Source organism: Propithecus coquereli, unplaced genomic scaffold, assembly GCF_000956105.1.
Source record: "Propithecus coquereli isolate 6110/MARCELLA unplaced genomic scaffold, Pcoq_1.0 Scaffold71, whole genome shotgun sequence".
NCBI classification, from domain to species: domain Eukaryota; kingdom Metazoa; phylum Chordata; class Mammalia; order Primates; family Indriidae; genus Propithecus; species Propithecus coquereli.
In genome coordinates this window covers 208,750-226,103 of record NW_012153174.1, presented here as the reverse complement: position 1 = coordinate 226,103, position 17,354 = coordinate 208,750, and the positions used below count along the sequence as shown (strand labels likewise).

Below are 17,354 nucleotides of genomic sequence, written 5' to 3'. Positions count from 1 at the left end.
TCAGAATAAACCTAAAGTCTTCTTTTCATTTTCTGGTTCCATGTTCAACCTGTAGTCCCAGGGATTAGTCAAAAAGAGTTTTTACTGGAGTTACGAATATGGCAAGAACTATGTGATTCATTTTTTTAATGTTGTCCCATCAAAAATATGCGAACTCCAAATCAGAAAATGTTCCCACAGAGTACCAAACACAGAAAATTATTATGGGAAGCATAGTCCCAATAGTGCAAAATGAAGCCTAGACTAGGGGCAATAGGTAACTTTATTTGTTCGAGGAAAGGGAAAATAGAAGATGTACTCCAACATCCAAACAGCAGTCAATTACTTAACTGGCCTACTCCTAACTGAACTACCATTAATGTTAATGATAAATAAATCAACTATTTATAAGTTTTAGTTAGCATTATGCTTGGAATTTCATACTTACATATAAACTCTATACATTTAACGTTTTAAAAACCATAAACACTGTCAAGTCACTTATCAAACTGATTGTTTTTCCATGCAACAAAATGTCACCCTTTGGGAACCAAGAACTGCTAAAAGTGAACAGCTGAATTTACCTAACTATGTAGATTACCTAATCCATGGTGGGGTAGAAATGTCTTCTAAAGGAATCAAAAGTCAGATACACATCTCATGTTCCTCTTCAGAGATACAAGAAGCACTTTTCAGACTGGGTAAGTGATCCATTCTAACCAATTATTCCAAAGCATATTCCCAGTGGAGATGCTCGCATTCTCTATTCTCATAGTAGAATCCCCTACTGCTTAGACAAGTGAGAGAAGCAGTTTTCATGTATCAATTTTTTTCTTATATAAGTTTTCAACATCACGAGCGAATGAATGTAGTCTATTATTAATTAATGGAAAGACTCTTAATTTACAAAGTAAAGCAAAAACAAACATATAAAAAAGTAAATTCAACACATCATTAAAGAACACTTGAAGATTATTGAATGGATTTAAAAAACAAAATAAAATTCTAATGTTTTTTCTTTGCGTTTATTGTCTGCTCCACAAAATAGTAGGTCAGTTTCCATATATAGTAAGTCTTTACTTGAACCAACGAAGTTGGCTCATTAACACGAGACTGGATATATAGTCCTTAAGTTTCCTATTATTTTATGTAAAATCTGAGTCTATTCAATTCTTTTAAATTCATTGTAATCAACTTATAAGACTGAGGAAGACAGCTTCTACATTTTTTGAAGTTTGTAAAATACAGCCCCCAATAGTATAATATGCCAAAAGACAGTTTAAATTAAGACACCAAAACATGTTCAAATTAAAGATAGATTATTCCATGAAAAATTCAACCACTGTGAAAAGTCGATGTCTCCAGGAGTTCAAAATAGAAAAAGACGACGCAGTCAAAGCACTTAGCCAAAAATACTTTAACAGCACGACTGAAAATAAAAGCAAAAAGCTGTCAGCTAAATCCAAAACCCCTTTTAACCCGAATAACAAAAATATACCTTTATCGTCAGCCATTTTGATTTCTTCAATCCATGAATAATAAATACTAAAGAAAAAAAATCAAAGCACTAATCAGCAGGTTTGGGGCACGCCGCAAGCCCTTCCCTACCAGAGCTCTAGACTGGCCAACTCCTGCTTGGCCAAGGCCTCTAGCTAGAGCTGAAATTGGACCTGACTGCAAACTCTGCTCACCAGTTATTTTTAGAGGTCTCTACCTCATGGCCAAATGCTGCTAATCACTCAGACTGAAATGTACTCCTAACAACTCGACAGCCTTTCTCCTACTTATGGGATTCCATTCTCAGTTGGTCCTAGCTCCTAACTCCAACTCCTTAAAAATGAAGCGTGTTGGAAAAAATGAAATTAAACAAACTGTGCTGGGAGTTGTTTTCTTAGAAGCAGGCTTTAATTGCTTTAGCTTAAGCACCAACTCATTCAAAACAGAAACAGCTCTTGCTATAAATTGCGGCCCTGAGCCCAGAAATAGCTCAATTTGGCCCTTCAGAATCTAATCAAATGCCTACAAGAAAAAAACATGACTTAGTTTGTCTGAATGAAAGAAAACAATAAATGGTAAGAAATAAATTAATGCTCAAGAATTTTGATTCACAGATATTGCCATCTCAGGAGTAATTCCTCCAACAGCAAAAATAATGCAATACCACAAAACGTTTCACTGGAGAAGGAGAGAGAGAGGGCAGGAGAGAAGGGCTGGAGGGAGAGGACGGAATAGAAGGAAGGCTAGGAGAGGAGAGGGAAAGAAAGAAATCTTTAGCAGTGAGAACAGTGACCTAGGAAACACTATCCTGAAAGGGAATTAGAAAGAGATTATACAACTGCATTCTGATTTTTTTCTACTTCTCTCCAACACCATCTCCAAATAGTCTCTTCTGGGAAATAAAATCAGTCCAATTTTAATACATTTCTTCACTGATCTAAGATTAGCAGTTCACAAATTCATTAGAGTTCTGATTAGTATACTAAATTAATTTAGCACAAATAGTATCTAGAGCAAGGCAGCAACCTTTCAAAGTTGTTTATAAATCTTCAATTTTTTCACTCAAATTTAAGGCTTCACAGGCAAATTAAACATTTAAATGCTTTGAAGAGGAGTCTGCAACCTACAGTATTAATACTTAATGGCCCAGATTTGGGACTGAGTGAAGCAGGCATCATGGCAACACAAACAAAATTGACACGTGTCTTAGGTATCTCCCCTGACCAAGCATTATTTTCCCCATTCGTTTCCTCAAGATCTGTTCCACTTAAGTTGGTGCTTGCTGAAATGTTAAATGATAACGAATCACTTGTTAATAGAGGTTTAAGATGACCCACTATCCCACAGCCATACAAATTTATTAGACAAATATTCTGGAAACTTTCTTTTGTTGTGTTTTTTTGGGGGGGGAGGGGGCGCGGGATGAGAGTGACAAGAGACCCTGCATGGGTGGGACCACTGGAAACCAAACGGCCACACTCACATGGTGGGCAGCTAGGTATGGTTCGGATTTAGAAACCTGGGTTTGCTTCCTGGCTTTTCCATTACATTTGATTTGGGGGAAGTCATCAGTTCTGTGCCTCAGTATGTCTTGACACAAACTACGCATACAAATATTTGCAGAAGTCATCTGTGCAACAAATTCTTGTTGATTCAGTCAGGACTAGTGCACAAATCGCACCTCCAATTCACAGCTCTTTTCATAATCCTGCCTTCCCCTGAAACTGCCAATGTAGCTAGAGTTTCATCTCTCTCCTTACTGGCCTGGACAAGGCCAGCTGCATTCTAAACTACAGGTCAATGGCCAAATGCTGAACTAACACAAGAATCACAGCTGTTAAAATCTAGGTATACCTCAGCCTGGAGGCTTCTCCAACACTGTTCCAGTTATTCCTCTAGATAAATCTTTACCAAGCATTTTCTCAAGTCCTATAGTTAACCGTCTTCTCTTATCTTTTGCAATAGTTGAATAGTTATTTGGATAAAATGTCTTTCCTCCTCAGTTCACAATGACAATGGCATGCCTGTTATTAATATTTAGATCGGGAGATCAGGCGAAAACTCTCTGAAATATCAGTTAACATATCACAACACTTTTTAAGGAAAAATTCTGAATTTCAAGCAACTACCTCTTATACAATTCATTTTTATGATGAAGAATGTACAAAAAGTTTAAAAATAAATGCAATTTGTAGATAACAAATCATGTTTTAAAATCCTAGCAAAAAGAAATAAAGTGGTATTTTAGTTTACTATTCCCTGTAACAGATGCTGGAACTAACAACACTCCTAGGTCCAAGGAAAGACCAAACCTCCAACAAATGTTCTGAGACCATTAATATCTGCGTGAGACCACTGGTGACCACAGAAGCCAGGACCTCTGAGTTGAGGGCTCTACCTGCCTCCAAAAACCTACCAGGTGAAAATCCACCAGGCTTCTCATGGATCAGCACTGAATACTTCCTTCCCCCACCCTCCATCAGCTGTCATTGCAGTGGTGGTTCTCAAACTGAGTCACCCAGGAAGTGTGAAAACACAGAAGGCTGCCCCCACCCCCAGAGTTTCCAGTTCTATAGGGCTGGAGCCAGACTTGAGAATTGATACTTTAAGTCCCAGGTGATCTGATGCTGCTGGTCTTGGGACCACACATAAGGAATACTGCACCATTCCTCTCCAATTCTTAGGGGCTGGGGGAAGGAGGAAGTCGTAGCTCTTGTTTTTACCAATTTCCATACCATTATATCCTTACACCCTAAAAAAGAAAATGCTGACAACAACAAAACCCTGCTCCTCTGAGGCCCATGCCATCTAATTACAGGACCCACCATGTGCCTCACCACTGCCACCCACCCCCTCCAGCACCTCCCCCACCCCCAACCCACACCCCAGCCTTCTACAACCCGATTCCAGCCAATAACCATGTGGTCTCAATGTTGATCCGTGGCCAACAGGACAGGTTCTCTTCCCTTCAGTTCTTCATCCCCAGAGACCTGGCTCCCCTCCATTCTTTATCCAACACTCATTCTGACCATGGATCTTGTCATAAAGCCACCCCACTCACCTTCCTAATCACATCTGCATTCTTGTTGGATGGCACAAGCATCTTGGTAGAATCCGTAACCCTGCTAAGAAAGCACTGCTTGTTTGGTTTCATCCTAAGGGCTGCAGGGTATCATGAGATACTGAAAATACAGGTCTTTAAAACAAAAACAAAAAATGTTTCATCTGCAGATAGGACCCGAAGTAAACTAATGAGTCAGTCTTAACTTTAAACCTAATAGCCAGTATCACCAAAGTTAAAATAAGGCCACTCTGCAGACAGTGAGCAAAGCCTACTTAAACATGCCCCCGCAGCTGGGGAAAACCACCTTCACAGGCCGGGGGTTTTGGTTCCATCGCCAGGTGATGCATACAATGGAAACATTCACTCTTTGATCACAACCTTCTATTTTTCCAGTTTGTTTATTCAACAATTTCTTCTTTGATCCTGTAGTTCTCTGACTTCTCCTCCTTTCCCATCCCTTCTTCTCCTCCTGCCTTCACACATTTCCATATCTGTTTTATTAGAGTCCACAATTCATCATTTAAGTCAGTCCCTGACTCACGAAATTTAACTGCTCCTCTGTCCTTCCATGGCACTGATCTGCCATGACTACCCCACAGGTTGAGGGCTCAGTCCCACAAGTCTGCCCCCCACTTCAGATGCCTGTTAAACTTCTGAACAACCAGCTATAAATCAGGGTTCCCATGACCGCCTTCTCGAGTTCAATTAATTTGCTAGAGCAGCTTGTAGAACTCAGAAAAACACTTAGTTTATTACAAAGGATACAGATGAACAGCCAGATGGAAGAGACGCACAGGGCAAGGTATGTGGGAAGGGGATTGGAGCTCCCATGCCCTCTCTGGGCGTGCCACCCTGCAGCAACCTTCTTCAGCTATCCGGAAGCTGCAGGAACCCAGCCCTTCTGAACTTTTACAGAAGCACCATTAGGTAGGCATATTGATTAAACCACTGGACACTGGTGATCAACTTAACCTTCAGCCCCTCTCTCCTCCCTGGAGGTTGGGGGATGGGGGTGAAAATTCTGACCCTCTAATCCTGCCCTGGTCTCTCCTGTGACCGGGCCCATTCTGAAGCTACCTAGGGGCTGCCAGCCACTAGGCATCTCATTAGCAAACAAAAGACTAAATAATAATAATGAAGGTGAATAACTAATCAACAAAGAGTAAGAATGGCTGCAACTAAAAATTGCGTAGTGAAGAATTAACCTTATCCAAAGAAAGGTCTTGGCCTTTGCCCTCAGCTACTTAGATGGGGTTTCTAGGTCCCTGGAATGTCCTGCCTGATAGGAGTGTCTTTGTTTGCCTGGGTTTTTGGCCACTGGACAGCCTAACCATGTGGGCTTTGGGACACACTGGATCAGTTCTGATCTCTGGAGGACATGGAGGAAACTAAAGGTCAGCCGTGCATGCAGCATGTGATCAAGCCCCAAGAACTAGGGAGGTTAGCAAAGGCTGGGATGAGCTCCCCCAGTTGCAATACTCCATACGCATCATTGCACATCGATGCCAGGAGGTACCATATCTCTGAGGACAATGGAGCTTTGCTCAGAACCTGCCCGGAGTTTACCCTCCTGGCTCCTCCTTTGGCTGGTGCTAATGTGTATCCTTTCACTGCAATACAACTGCAGTGGTAAGTGCTGCACTTTCCTGAGTTCTGTGAGTCTTTCTAGTGAATTACCAACCCTAAGTGTGTTTGTGGGGACCTCAAATTTGCAGCCAGCTGGTCTGAAGTCACAGTGGCTCTGGGGGCCCCTGAAATTGCACCTGGTGTCTGAAATGAGGGCAGTCTTGTGGGGACTCTTCCTTCAGACTGTACAGTTTGCCCAACTCCTTGAAAACATCATGACCAATCAAATAAACTGGTGATGCATGAACAGTGTCCTTCCTCTCAACCACATGAACTGCGACCTTTCTTGCATATATACATCTCTCTCTCTCTCCAGTAGAAATTTCACAACTTTCCGAAAAGCTGAATAAACACACTTCTGTAGAATAGTGAATCTGAGTTTTCAACCAACTTGGTAAGGTACAATATTCATTTATGAATTCCAAAAATCCCTCTCCTAAAGCCACGTGAGAGAGAGGTACTGCAAGAGAATCCCCTGCAGAGACCAAGGATGCCTGAAAGGAGATTGACTTCTCAACTATCAACCAGGAGAGGGGCCTGAGAAGTGAGGAAGGCCTTTCCCCCTCTTCCTCTCAGGCGCAGCCCCAAAGACAATCCTTCCCCACCGCAGGCCCCTCCCGCCCTGCAAAGCGGAGACAAGAACTTCTGCACTGAAAATGAGTTCGGATCTAAACCAGATACACTTTTAAAAACAGAGAGTGACTGGGATGTTAAGGCATCTGTCCCAGAGATAGTCAAGAGCTCTGCTCCCCAGAGCAAAGAGGAGATGAGTCTAGCCCGAGTGAGCACAATGACTGGAGACAAACAAAGCTGTTGCCCGTTAGTGCCTTGGTGGATAGAGATGGCTGAATAAAATGGCTACAGAATGTGCTGTCAAGTGTTAGGCTCAGCAGTAAGAAATTGCCAGTATTTGACCATTTTTTGACCCACAAAAATCTCAAACAATTAATTCATGAGTATTTCCCCAATGTTTTATTATAAAAATTCCCCCAACACATGACAAAACTGAATTCTTATTACTTAGGTTCTACTACAATATTAACATTTTATGACATTGCTTATGTCATATCTATTCATCTCTCTATATCCATCCAATAATCTACCTTATTTGTACAATGCATTTCAAAGTAAATTGCAGACATCAGTACACATCCCGTAAATAATTCAGCTTGTATATCATAGACTATACTCCAACATTTCTTTATAGTTTAATGTAAAATTTACGTAAAATGAAATGTATTAATTTTAAGCATACTACACTCCCTAAGTTTCAACAAATGTACAACCCAAGTCCCTATCAAGATCTAGAACATTAACATGTTCCCTCACGGTCCTTCCCACTCACATTTCACTCCATCCCCGCTCTCAGAGGTGGCCCCATTGTTCTACTATTTTTTGAACAGTAGATTAGTTTTTGGAATTCCATAAAAACGGCATCATACAATATGAACTTCTTGAGGCTCCTCTCCCTCAGCTTTATGTTCCAGAGAGTCGCCCATGTTGTCTGTAGCAGCAGTTCATTCCTTTTTATGACTGGGTAGTATTCCGCTGTAGGCATATATGAGCATACATGAACGTATGAACATATGCGTACAGGTGAATGATATACACGGACTACATCAGAGTGTATCCATTCTCCTCTTGGGAGAAACCTAGGCACTTCCCATTTTGAACTATTATGAAAAAAGCTGCTAGGAAAATGCCTCTGCAAGACTCCCATGAACACCATATGCCTACATTTCCCCTATGTAAATACGTAAAAGTGGAATTGCTGGGTCACAGGGCATGTGTATACTTAGTATTATAAGACACTGCCAGAACTTTACAGAGAGTGGTTCTACCATTTTATGTCCTCACCAAGAATTTATGAGTTCTACTGCTCTATAACCTTCCTACCATTTGGTTTATTAATCTTTCTAATTTTAACTTGCATTTCCCTGACAACCCATGATGCTGAACATTTCTTTCATGTGCTTATTAGTCTTTTATCTTTCTTCTTTTGTGAACTATCTGTTCAAATCATTTGCACATTTGCCTATTTTTATTTAATTGAATTATAGGAATTCTTTGTATTTCCTGGACACCTGTCATTTAACAGATGCATGTTACAATATTTTCTCCTACTCTATGGTTTTCCTATTCATTTTCTTAATGGCATGCTCTGTGGATAAAAGTTTTTAATTTTGATGATATCTAAAGTATTAATTTTATATATTTTAAACATATCACTAAGTTGAAAATTGTTACTTGAAACTTAACAGGGTTTCCATGCCTCACATTCTGAAACATGGTATCTATTTCAGGACTTACCCTACACAACCATTGGATCTGTGACATTCAACCATTAACAGAAGCCTGTTTTTAGTTCCAACCACATACAGCGAAAAGGAAGGTCTCAAAATCAGAGGCCAGCATGTCAACTAAATTGTCTGCTAGTGGAGGATACCAGGGGGTAAAATCAAGAGAATTTTGAACAATTTGAGGAGTATTTTCATTTGCTATGATGAGTCAAAAAAATTTCTAAGCTAGTCATCAAAATTCAACTGGATAAATCAATCTAATTCTTCTGCCACCCAAAAGCCAGGCCAACACTTAAACTCTTGACTTCTTTAAAAAACTAATTTGTGTTTTGTTTTTATATTTTCTCAATATTTTATTTTGAAACTTTTAAATAAATGTACAGTAAGAAGATTAGTATAATGAAGCACTTGTATACCCTATACCGGAATTTACCAATTATTAACATTTTGCCATATTTGCTTTGTTTACATGTATGCATCCATATATTTTTCTTTCTTTCTTTGTTCCCATCCCTCCCCCAGGAAAAAAAAAAAATTCTCACCTCATCTAACACACTTTTCTGCTGGACTCCATTTGGAAAAGTCTGTGGGTTGGGAATTAGCACAAGATTTTGCACAAGTTCCTTGTTTTATGGGCCTCAGTAAGATGAAACTAATGGACGAAGTATATTACCTCTCATATCCCTTCCAATTTTAAAAATTCATGATTTTTATTCTTAAAACCTTAACTCCTATAATTAAATTACCAGACAGTTGCAACAGGAAAAAAATAAAAGTTTCTCTTTACTGTGATTTTGATCTTATTCCTCTCATAAAATCTTTAGAAAAATCACAAAAAGTGACATATTATACAGGAAGGCATAAAGTTTACCTGTGAGACTTTGTAGGAAAAAATATATTTTAGTAATTAAAAAAACTTATAAAAACCTTTATATAATAGAGATATGATGAATCAAGGGTGGATGAGTAGTTTAAAGGACATTATTAGAATAAATTAGGAAAATGTGAGCATGGATTTTATATTAGGTAACAATAATATACCAGTGTTAAATTCTTGAGCATGATAATCACACTGTGGCTAAATAGAAGCATATCCTTGTTCTTAAGGAAAACATGAGGAAGAATTTAGGGGTAAAGTATCCTGATTTAAATTTCAAATGGTTCAGCAAAAAAAAAAAAAGTATGAATGTGTCTAGAGAAATAGAATGCAAACACATCAAAATGTTAACAACTGGTAAATCTAAATGAAGACAACAGTATTCAGCATACTTTGCTTGTAACTATCTTGAAGACTTAAATTTTTCAAATTAAAAAGCTGGAAAAATACAGATTTCTAAGTCTAAAGAATGGGAATCTCCAGAGGTAAGGGCTAAGAATCTGAAATGGTAAAATCTTCCTAAGTTCATTCACGATTAGATTCTAGGTAAGTTTAAACAAAAAAAAAAGGCTACCAGTTTTAGGGATGCTTCTGCTTCTGGAGATAACTCAAAAAATCCTAATATGAAGTACATTTAGATAATATGTATCGATGTTAAAGTTCTTGGGTTTGAGAACAGTGTTGTAGTTGTGGGGGAGAATGTCCTTGTTCTTAGGAGATATGTGGGCAAAGGAGTTAGGTGAGGGACACAGGATGACTCCATCTTAATTTCACAGAGAAAGAAAGCAAGAAAGCCAAAAACAGACAAAGACAGACAGTAAATGTGGCAAAATGCTAACAGTTGCCAAACCCAGGTGAAGAGTATGTGAGTCTCCATGTACTAATCTTTTTGCTGTCATATAGATTTAAAGGTTTCAAAATGAAAAGTTTAAAAAATACGAAAAAGAAAAACCAAAATAAACTGAGTTTTTTTTTTTAAGAATATAAAAGAAGTCAAGGATCAACCTCTTAAGCCAGGCCTGAAATTATACCAAATCAGCCTCTGGTCTCAAACAATAAAAGCCAAGCCTTTGAGACAAAGGCTCCACTTGACCACGTCTACACACAAGTTCTGCTTACACATCTCCGACTGCTTGCTGGACATTCTTCGAATGCCCCAAGTTTTGCCTCAGATTCAACTGGGACAATAAATCTAACTTCCCCACCACATGGAAATTGTTCAGACTCTTGGGAGATGGTGATGTCCCCCAGGAGGGCTCTCCTTTCCCTCACAGTGGGGTTAACACACCCTCACCCAAGCACCAAAAGATGCTCTCCTCTGAGCAACCTCCATCACTGTCCCTTCTAACCCATAGGCCCACAACCCAAACCACCGCTCCATGTGCAGCCCAACCGAAACAATGGGATCTGCACCCCTCACTCTGGTCACTAGTAACACTAACTGCTGAACAGGCCTTTTTGGTTAGCCACATCATACAGGCAATTCCCTGAGACTGCAAGCAATTGAAAAAAAAAAAGCAAAAAAACTAGGCCTCTTTAAAAACTGCAAATACCTACTACTGCAAACCACTTTCATCTTATCCTCTACGGTGAATTCGCTTTGCAAAACTGTGTTAACCCTGTTCAAGTCCATCAGCTCAGCCTGGGCCATTCTTTTACACAGAATTTCCTTCCCTCCGGGTACTAGATTTCTACCGCAGCTTTGTGCCAAACACAATTTAACAAGCATTAATTGGACAGGTTTCTCTTGCGGGTGACATCGACCCATTACATCAGCACTCTGGGCACAGTTCTACCATCAGCATGATTCAAGCTGTACATATGACCACTGTTTACCACCTCGGGCACAGGGAGATTTTCAGAGACGGTGTTAAATGCCTTGGTGAAGTCAGGAAAAATTACCAGATTGTATCCTGACCTGCTAGTCTACAAAGCTTATCAAAATGCATAAATAATTTTTTTTTAAGTAACCTGTACTCAGTAAACCTGTGGTGTGTCCTAGTGTTCACAGCTTTCTTTCCTAAGCATTTAAAAATAATTTTTAATTCTAAAATTTGCCTAGGATTGCCATGAGACATCAGTTTATAGTTGCTCTGAATTTATCTTTCTTTAATAAAAATGGGACATTTGTCCCTAGAGTGTCTTTGCGATCTCTTCTAATTTGCATGATTCCCCAAAGGTTAAATACACAGGAAGCTGTGTTTGGGGAATGGAGACTTCTGAAAAGCCTCAGCCCTTCTTCATCCCGGTCTTCTTTTCCCTGCTCCTTGATCGCGCACACCTCCTTCCTTCCACAAATGCTTTCCACTCTGCAGCCCACCTGATGGCAACTTTCCCGGAGGCCAGCACTAGGTTTTGCTGCTGTATCCTCTCACTACTGAGCAGAGCTTGGAACACGGCAGGTGCTCACTCATCTCACTGCACAGTTTACACCTTATCCCCACAAAAACCTAGATGACAAACATAAATTATTTTTGTCCCATCTCAATGACAAAGCGACTCTAACCTCTGTGGAGTATTTTAAAAACAAACCCACATAACATCGGAGGAAAGGCCACGCTGGGGGCGGGGCAGGAACGGCCAGGGCAGGTGCAGCTGGCACTCATCAGCTTCATCACAGACTCGCTGCCCATCTGTGCTTCTCCTCCCAACGTGCCCCAATTCCAAACCAAAGTATGGCCGATGTCACCGCCATGTTCAGAGCTGCCTCCTCGCCCTACTCTCCCTGACTCACGGTGCTCTAGACCCCCTCCACACCCTTCCCTCAGCCCCAGCTTCACCAAATGCACCCCCACTTTCCCCTGGCTGAGGTCACCCATTAACAGAATAAAAATGACCAAGCACCCCACGATCTGTGCTGACAGGCAGGAAACTGTTTCCAACGCTGCTCTTTTGGCTGTGTTCCAGAATGAACTAGGTTCACAGGAGGATGGCCCCAAAAAGATCTGACTAGCTACAAAGGCTGAAGTCTTCAAGCTTTGTGCCAGTTACAGGGAAGCTAATGTTCCGGCGGGCAGCGCAGGTTTGCTGCACAGGCGCTGTCCTGACCAGGACACGAGTGCCTCTGCTGTGGCAGTGGCTAAAGACTTTTAACCCCATCTTGCATTGCTCTACATGGAGCATTTCTGGTCAACACAAAATTCAGATCAGCAACGCAGGGTACTTCCAGCTCTGTAGGCTAACACGGATTTTAAGACATAAAAATCTTAGAATGGTAAATTTTAAATGGCTTCCATGGTTTTCTCTATGCACCGGAATATTCATTCATTCAAAAATTACTCTTTAAACCCCTACACTGTGGTACAGCAGTGAACAAGAGAGGACACTTAGCTTACAACCCAATGTAGGAGAAAAATAAAAAGGCAATTAAAATTCACTTTGGTAAGTACTATGTCAGGGTAAAAGGGCATATGGAACAATACAGACAGAAATAATCACTTGGGGAGAATCATGACGTGGAATTTTAAAGACACAGCATGCTAAGGGAAATCTGTTCCCGACTATTCTTTACAAATGTTAGCCGTGTTCACTTAATAGTTTTATATTTTTTAATCAAAACTCACATACTTTAATCTTATGCCAAAGAAAATAGTCTTAATTCTTACAAAAGAATTTTAAAAGCCAAAGCCAAAAAAAGAGAAAAAAAATTTAGCAAATTACTCCATACTTCAGCATTCACATAAATAATTTTAGCCTATCTTTGAGTCATGTTTAAAAATAAAGTGAGGGGAAAATCTAAATCTTACAAAGTAAGCAGTGCTTCTCTAATTTCACAAAAACGCAGAACAAATAAAATGCCTGCTTCTGCCCAATCTTCTTCCTAATCACAAGAACTAACTAGAAATGACAGACTATTGGGAATGCCTCTCATGGCGTCAGAACAGCATCTTAAACCTTACTGTGTGGAAACCACTATTAATGACGTGGTGCCTAAGCAGTACGTATTACTTAACAGACTTGACCTATTAAACAATTCTCTACAGCAATGAGGTATACACATTCACAATAATTTTGCTGTTTCTTTAATTCTAATGCTTACAAACATCAACAGGGCTTTTGATCTGTGCTCTCGTCCATAACATAAACCTTAAAAAAAAAAAAAAAAAAAACCCTACCGATGCAACACGTAACTCTTGAGTACTTATTACATTCAAGGCAGTGCAAAAGAAATAAAAACACAGCCACCCCTACCCTCAATGTCCTTTTGGCCTAGTGAAGAGAAATATGATACCTATATTTGCTCATTCCAACAGGTATTGAGTATCTTTTTGTGTACTGAGTACCTACCAACAGTATTGATTATTGAGCACCTACTATGTCCGTGTAGCCATTTCAGCACTAGAGATAAAAAGAAACCAAAATATGGTAGTTACCTATATCAAACATTAGCAATAACCCTCACAGCCCCAGTAATTACTCTAAACTAGGGTAAGAAAACTGGGGCCTACCTGTTTTCTGTATGAACCAGGTGCTAAGAATAGTTTCACTTTTTAAAACAATTGAAAAGAAACCAAAGAAGAAAAATTCAAATTTCAGTGCCCTTAAATAAAGTTTTATTGGACCACAATTGTACCCATCTGCTTACCCTATTGTCTATAGTTGCTTTCATGCTACAACAGCAGAGCTGAGTAGCTGCCACAGAGATTGTATGGCCAGCAATGCCAACCCCTGATCTAAACCATCATGGTAATCCCTCTGCAGCCTGGTTCAGACAGGCAGGCCTAAGCCAATATGAACCAATGAGAAACAAGGAGTCTGCTCTACGTGAAAGAGGGGAAAAAAAGCCCCTTTTCTTCTGCTGAATGTGAACAAGGAAGTACGCAATCCCAATTGCCACTGGCTGCCACCTTGGACCCACAGGGGAACCAGCCTTTGGTGGCACCTATGCTGACAGTAAGTAGAGAAGCAGGAGGACTGAGAGTCCCTGAGGACATTTCATGCCATTGATCATGCCACATCTGATCAGCCCTACCTCTAACTGTCTTTTTAAATGAAATAAGTGTCCTAGTTATTTATGTGAGTTTGAGTGTGGTGTCCTCCCTAACATAGATGGTGCCCTTACAATCAAGCAGGAATGAAAGACAACAAATCATTACAGTACAAAACAAAGTATCTGTTTTGTTCACAGTAATATCATCATCACCTCATGTAATAATTGTATCTACAAAACATGATGAGCAGTCACTTTGCAGTCAATCTTTATAAGTTCTCCACCACTTTAAAGATGAAGAAAGATGTGAAGATGTTTACAGAGGTTTGATGACTTACTCGAGGTTCAAAAATTAGTAAGTGGCAGAGCTAGTATTTGGGTCCTATTCAGTCTGATGCTGTTTTGTTGCCTAATAGCATGAATGGCTCACGCTTTCATCTGCCAAAGGAACCGTATCACCAAAATAGTGAAGTTCTACAGAAGAATATGGTGGGGGTGGGGAAGGGAGGTTACCAAACCCAGTCTATGGGGATGGAGGGAGAGTAAGGAAGATCTGAGGAGGGAACTGAATCCTGAAGGATAATACAAAGGTCAGACAGGGAAAGGCAAGGCAGTGAGTGGTGCTATAAGAGGAGACAGCATGTACAAGCACTGAGGCCACAGAGACTGATTTAATTTGGTGGGAGCACCAACACTAAGAGGACGAGGCAGGGGACGGCTGGGGGCAGGGAGAACGTAATAACCTCCTACATCATGCCAAGGAATCTGAACTACGTCTTGAGCACTTTGTGGAACTACCTGGGGTTTTCAAGTAAGGAAGTGGACATGATCTAACTTCCACTTCATAAAGATGGCTCTGACAGACGGATGAAATAGGACCAGCTATGAGTCCTCTAAGTAACAACCAATGAGAATCTAAAATGTTCAACTAAGGGAGCTCTAGAGTCAGACTTAGGATTTAACTTGTTTAGATTTTTACTAGCTCCATGATCTTTCACAAATGAGTTTCTCTAACCTTCCATTTCTTCATCTACAAAAAGAGAATTTAGAGAGTTACCGTGAGAATCAAATAACAGAAAGAAGTATATAACATCTGACATATAGTTAGCACTCAGTGGTAGCTACTTTTTTCCCCTAGTATTGTTAATATTTAAGTCTATAGCTCAGGAGCGCAAGAGAATTGGGGGCCGTGAAAAGAAAGTAATTAAAGCTATGGAGAGTGTGCAGCATGAGGCTGGAAGGTGGCCAACTAAAAAATCCTGGGAAGATTATCATTTAAGGAGAAGATTTTAAAAAAATAAGAGCCCAGTGGATTTAGGATTAAGGCTTAGTCTCTGTTGACTTTGGCCAGAAAGACCCAAAGGGAAGGAGATAAGAAAAGGAACCGGTACTACTCTACTTATTCCATTAAGTGACAGACTAAAGCAAGGGGTACATGCTGTAGGAGGGGGGGAGGAGGAGAGCTCCCAGGGAGAAGATAAGCGACAGCTCAAGGTCCATAAGAAAACGGTGTCCCAGGCCAGGCACAGTAGCTCACACCTGTAATTCTAGCACTCTGGGAGGCCAACGCGGGAGGATCACTTGAGGTCAGGAGTTTAAGACCAGTTGAGCAAGAGTGAAACCACGTCTCTACTAAAAATAGAAAAAATTAGCCAGGTGTGGTTGCGCGCCTGTAGTCCCAGCTACTCAGGAGGCAGGAGGATCGCTTGAACCTAGGAGTTTGAGGTTCCTGTGAGCTAGGCTGATGCCATGGCACTCCAGTCTGGACAACAGATCAAGACTCTGTCCCAAAAAAAAAAGACATTTCCCAGAAAATGGTGTCCCAGTTCACTGCTGGCTCCCTCAGAGAGGCCCAGCACTCCTGCCCCAGCCTTTGCTACTCCGTTGGGCGGGTGGGGACCCAAAGGTCCCTAACAGCTGTGACTGCCAAGATTTTAAGTTCTAACTGTTGGTTCATTACTACTTACCCACCAGCCTCTTGGGCCTCCTCCTGAGTCCAAAGAAAAGGAGTTTTACTGAACTACACAGTAAGGATGTATCCCAAAAGCTCTGTTGTTGGGTATTTTTATGTCCAAATCAAAGCAATCACACTTCAAGATTCTCAACTGCACTGGCTTTTGCAGCCATTGTAGGTCCTCTTTCCTGTCTACACACTAGGGGAGTAATCAGCCTCAACGCAGGGCGCTCCCGATGTCATGTGACTCAAAAGCCAACTCACGCCCATCATACAACAGATGAGGGAGCTCTTAAAGGATGCCCTCTGGTTTCTCTGCAAAATGAGAGGAAGCCATCGCCAAAACTGAAGGAGAAAAAGCAAGGTATTGGCTCAAAGAGTTAAAGATGTGAAATAGCTGGTGTTAAAAAAACGTGTAAGCAAAAACTAACAACATAGAAATACCACAAGGTATTGGTGAAGGACCAGCTGAGGAGGAAGGTCTAGAACGTACCCAGTTTATTTCAAGTTTATTCCAAATCAGTACTTATTTAAGCTAGTAAACTATGCTCTTATACTCAATCTTACTCTACCCTTATTCGTTCTAAATGTCTCACTGATCAATCACAAGAGAATTCTAAAAGTTACCTTGGGGTCTTATCAACACAAACGGTCTACTACCTCTACAAGAAACAAAATAAATACAAGTGGCTTAATAGCTTTGCACCTTCATATGTATTAATTTCATCTTTAAAATGTTCTACCTTTACAGTAACACAGAGTAAATATGTAATTGAAACATCGGGCTGTGTTTTGCACATAAATCTACTAGTACCTCTGGAGAAGCCATAGAACCTGTCAGTAACTGAGTCTTAAATCTGTCCTGGGCACCCTAGGTCTCCAGGTATCATATATTTACTGGTAACAACCAAATAGACTGATTAGCTAAAAACCACAAAATAATCAAATAAATCTTAAGGTTCAAGAAATAAGCATTATGATTTGTTCATGAAGACAGTAAGCTCAATTCTGAACAAAGCAATATATCTAGTGCTAGTCATTACCATTTAAGGAGGAAAATGGGCACCAGATCAAGTTAATCAAACTAAATGACCAATATTGAATGCCTTACTTTCTCACAGATACTA

The 17,354-nt window shown here is 40.4% G+C and overlaps 1 protein-coding gene across 5 annotated transcripts in view; it reads right to left on the bottom strand.

The window, feature by feature from the left end:
• Positions 1-17,354, bottom strand: part of ASPH (aspartate beta-hydroxylase) — a 231,714-nt gene that overhangs the window by 203,028 nt on the left and 11,332 nt on the right. The window contains exon 1 of one of the 5 annotated variants that reach the window (XM_012661434.1): positions 1,478-1,532. The exons of 3 other annotated variants lie outside the window; for them this stretch is intronic. In XM_012661434.1, coding sequence (XP_012516888.1) covers positions 1,478-1,493 — 16 coding nt within the window. In that variant the 5' untranslated portion in view covers positions 1,494-1,532. Of the gene's footprint in view, positions 1-1,477; positions 1,533-17,354 lie in introns of those variants that run through there. One more of the 5 variants, XM_012661433.1, reaches the window with a different exon arrangement.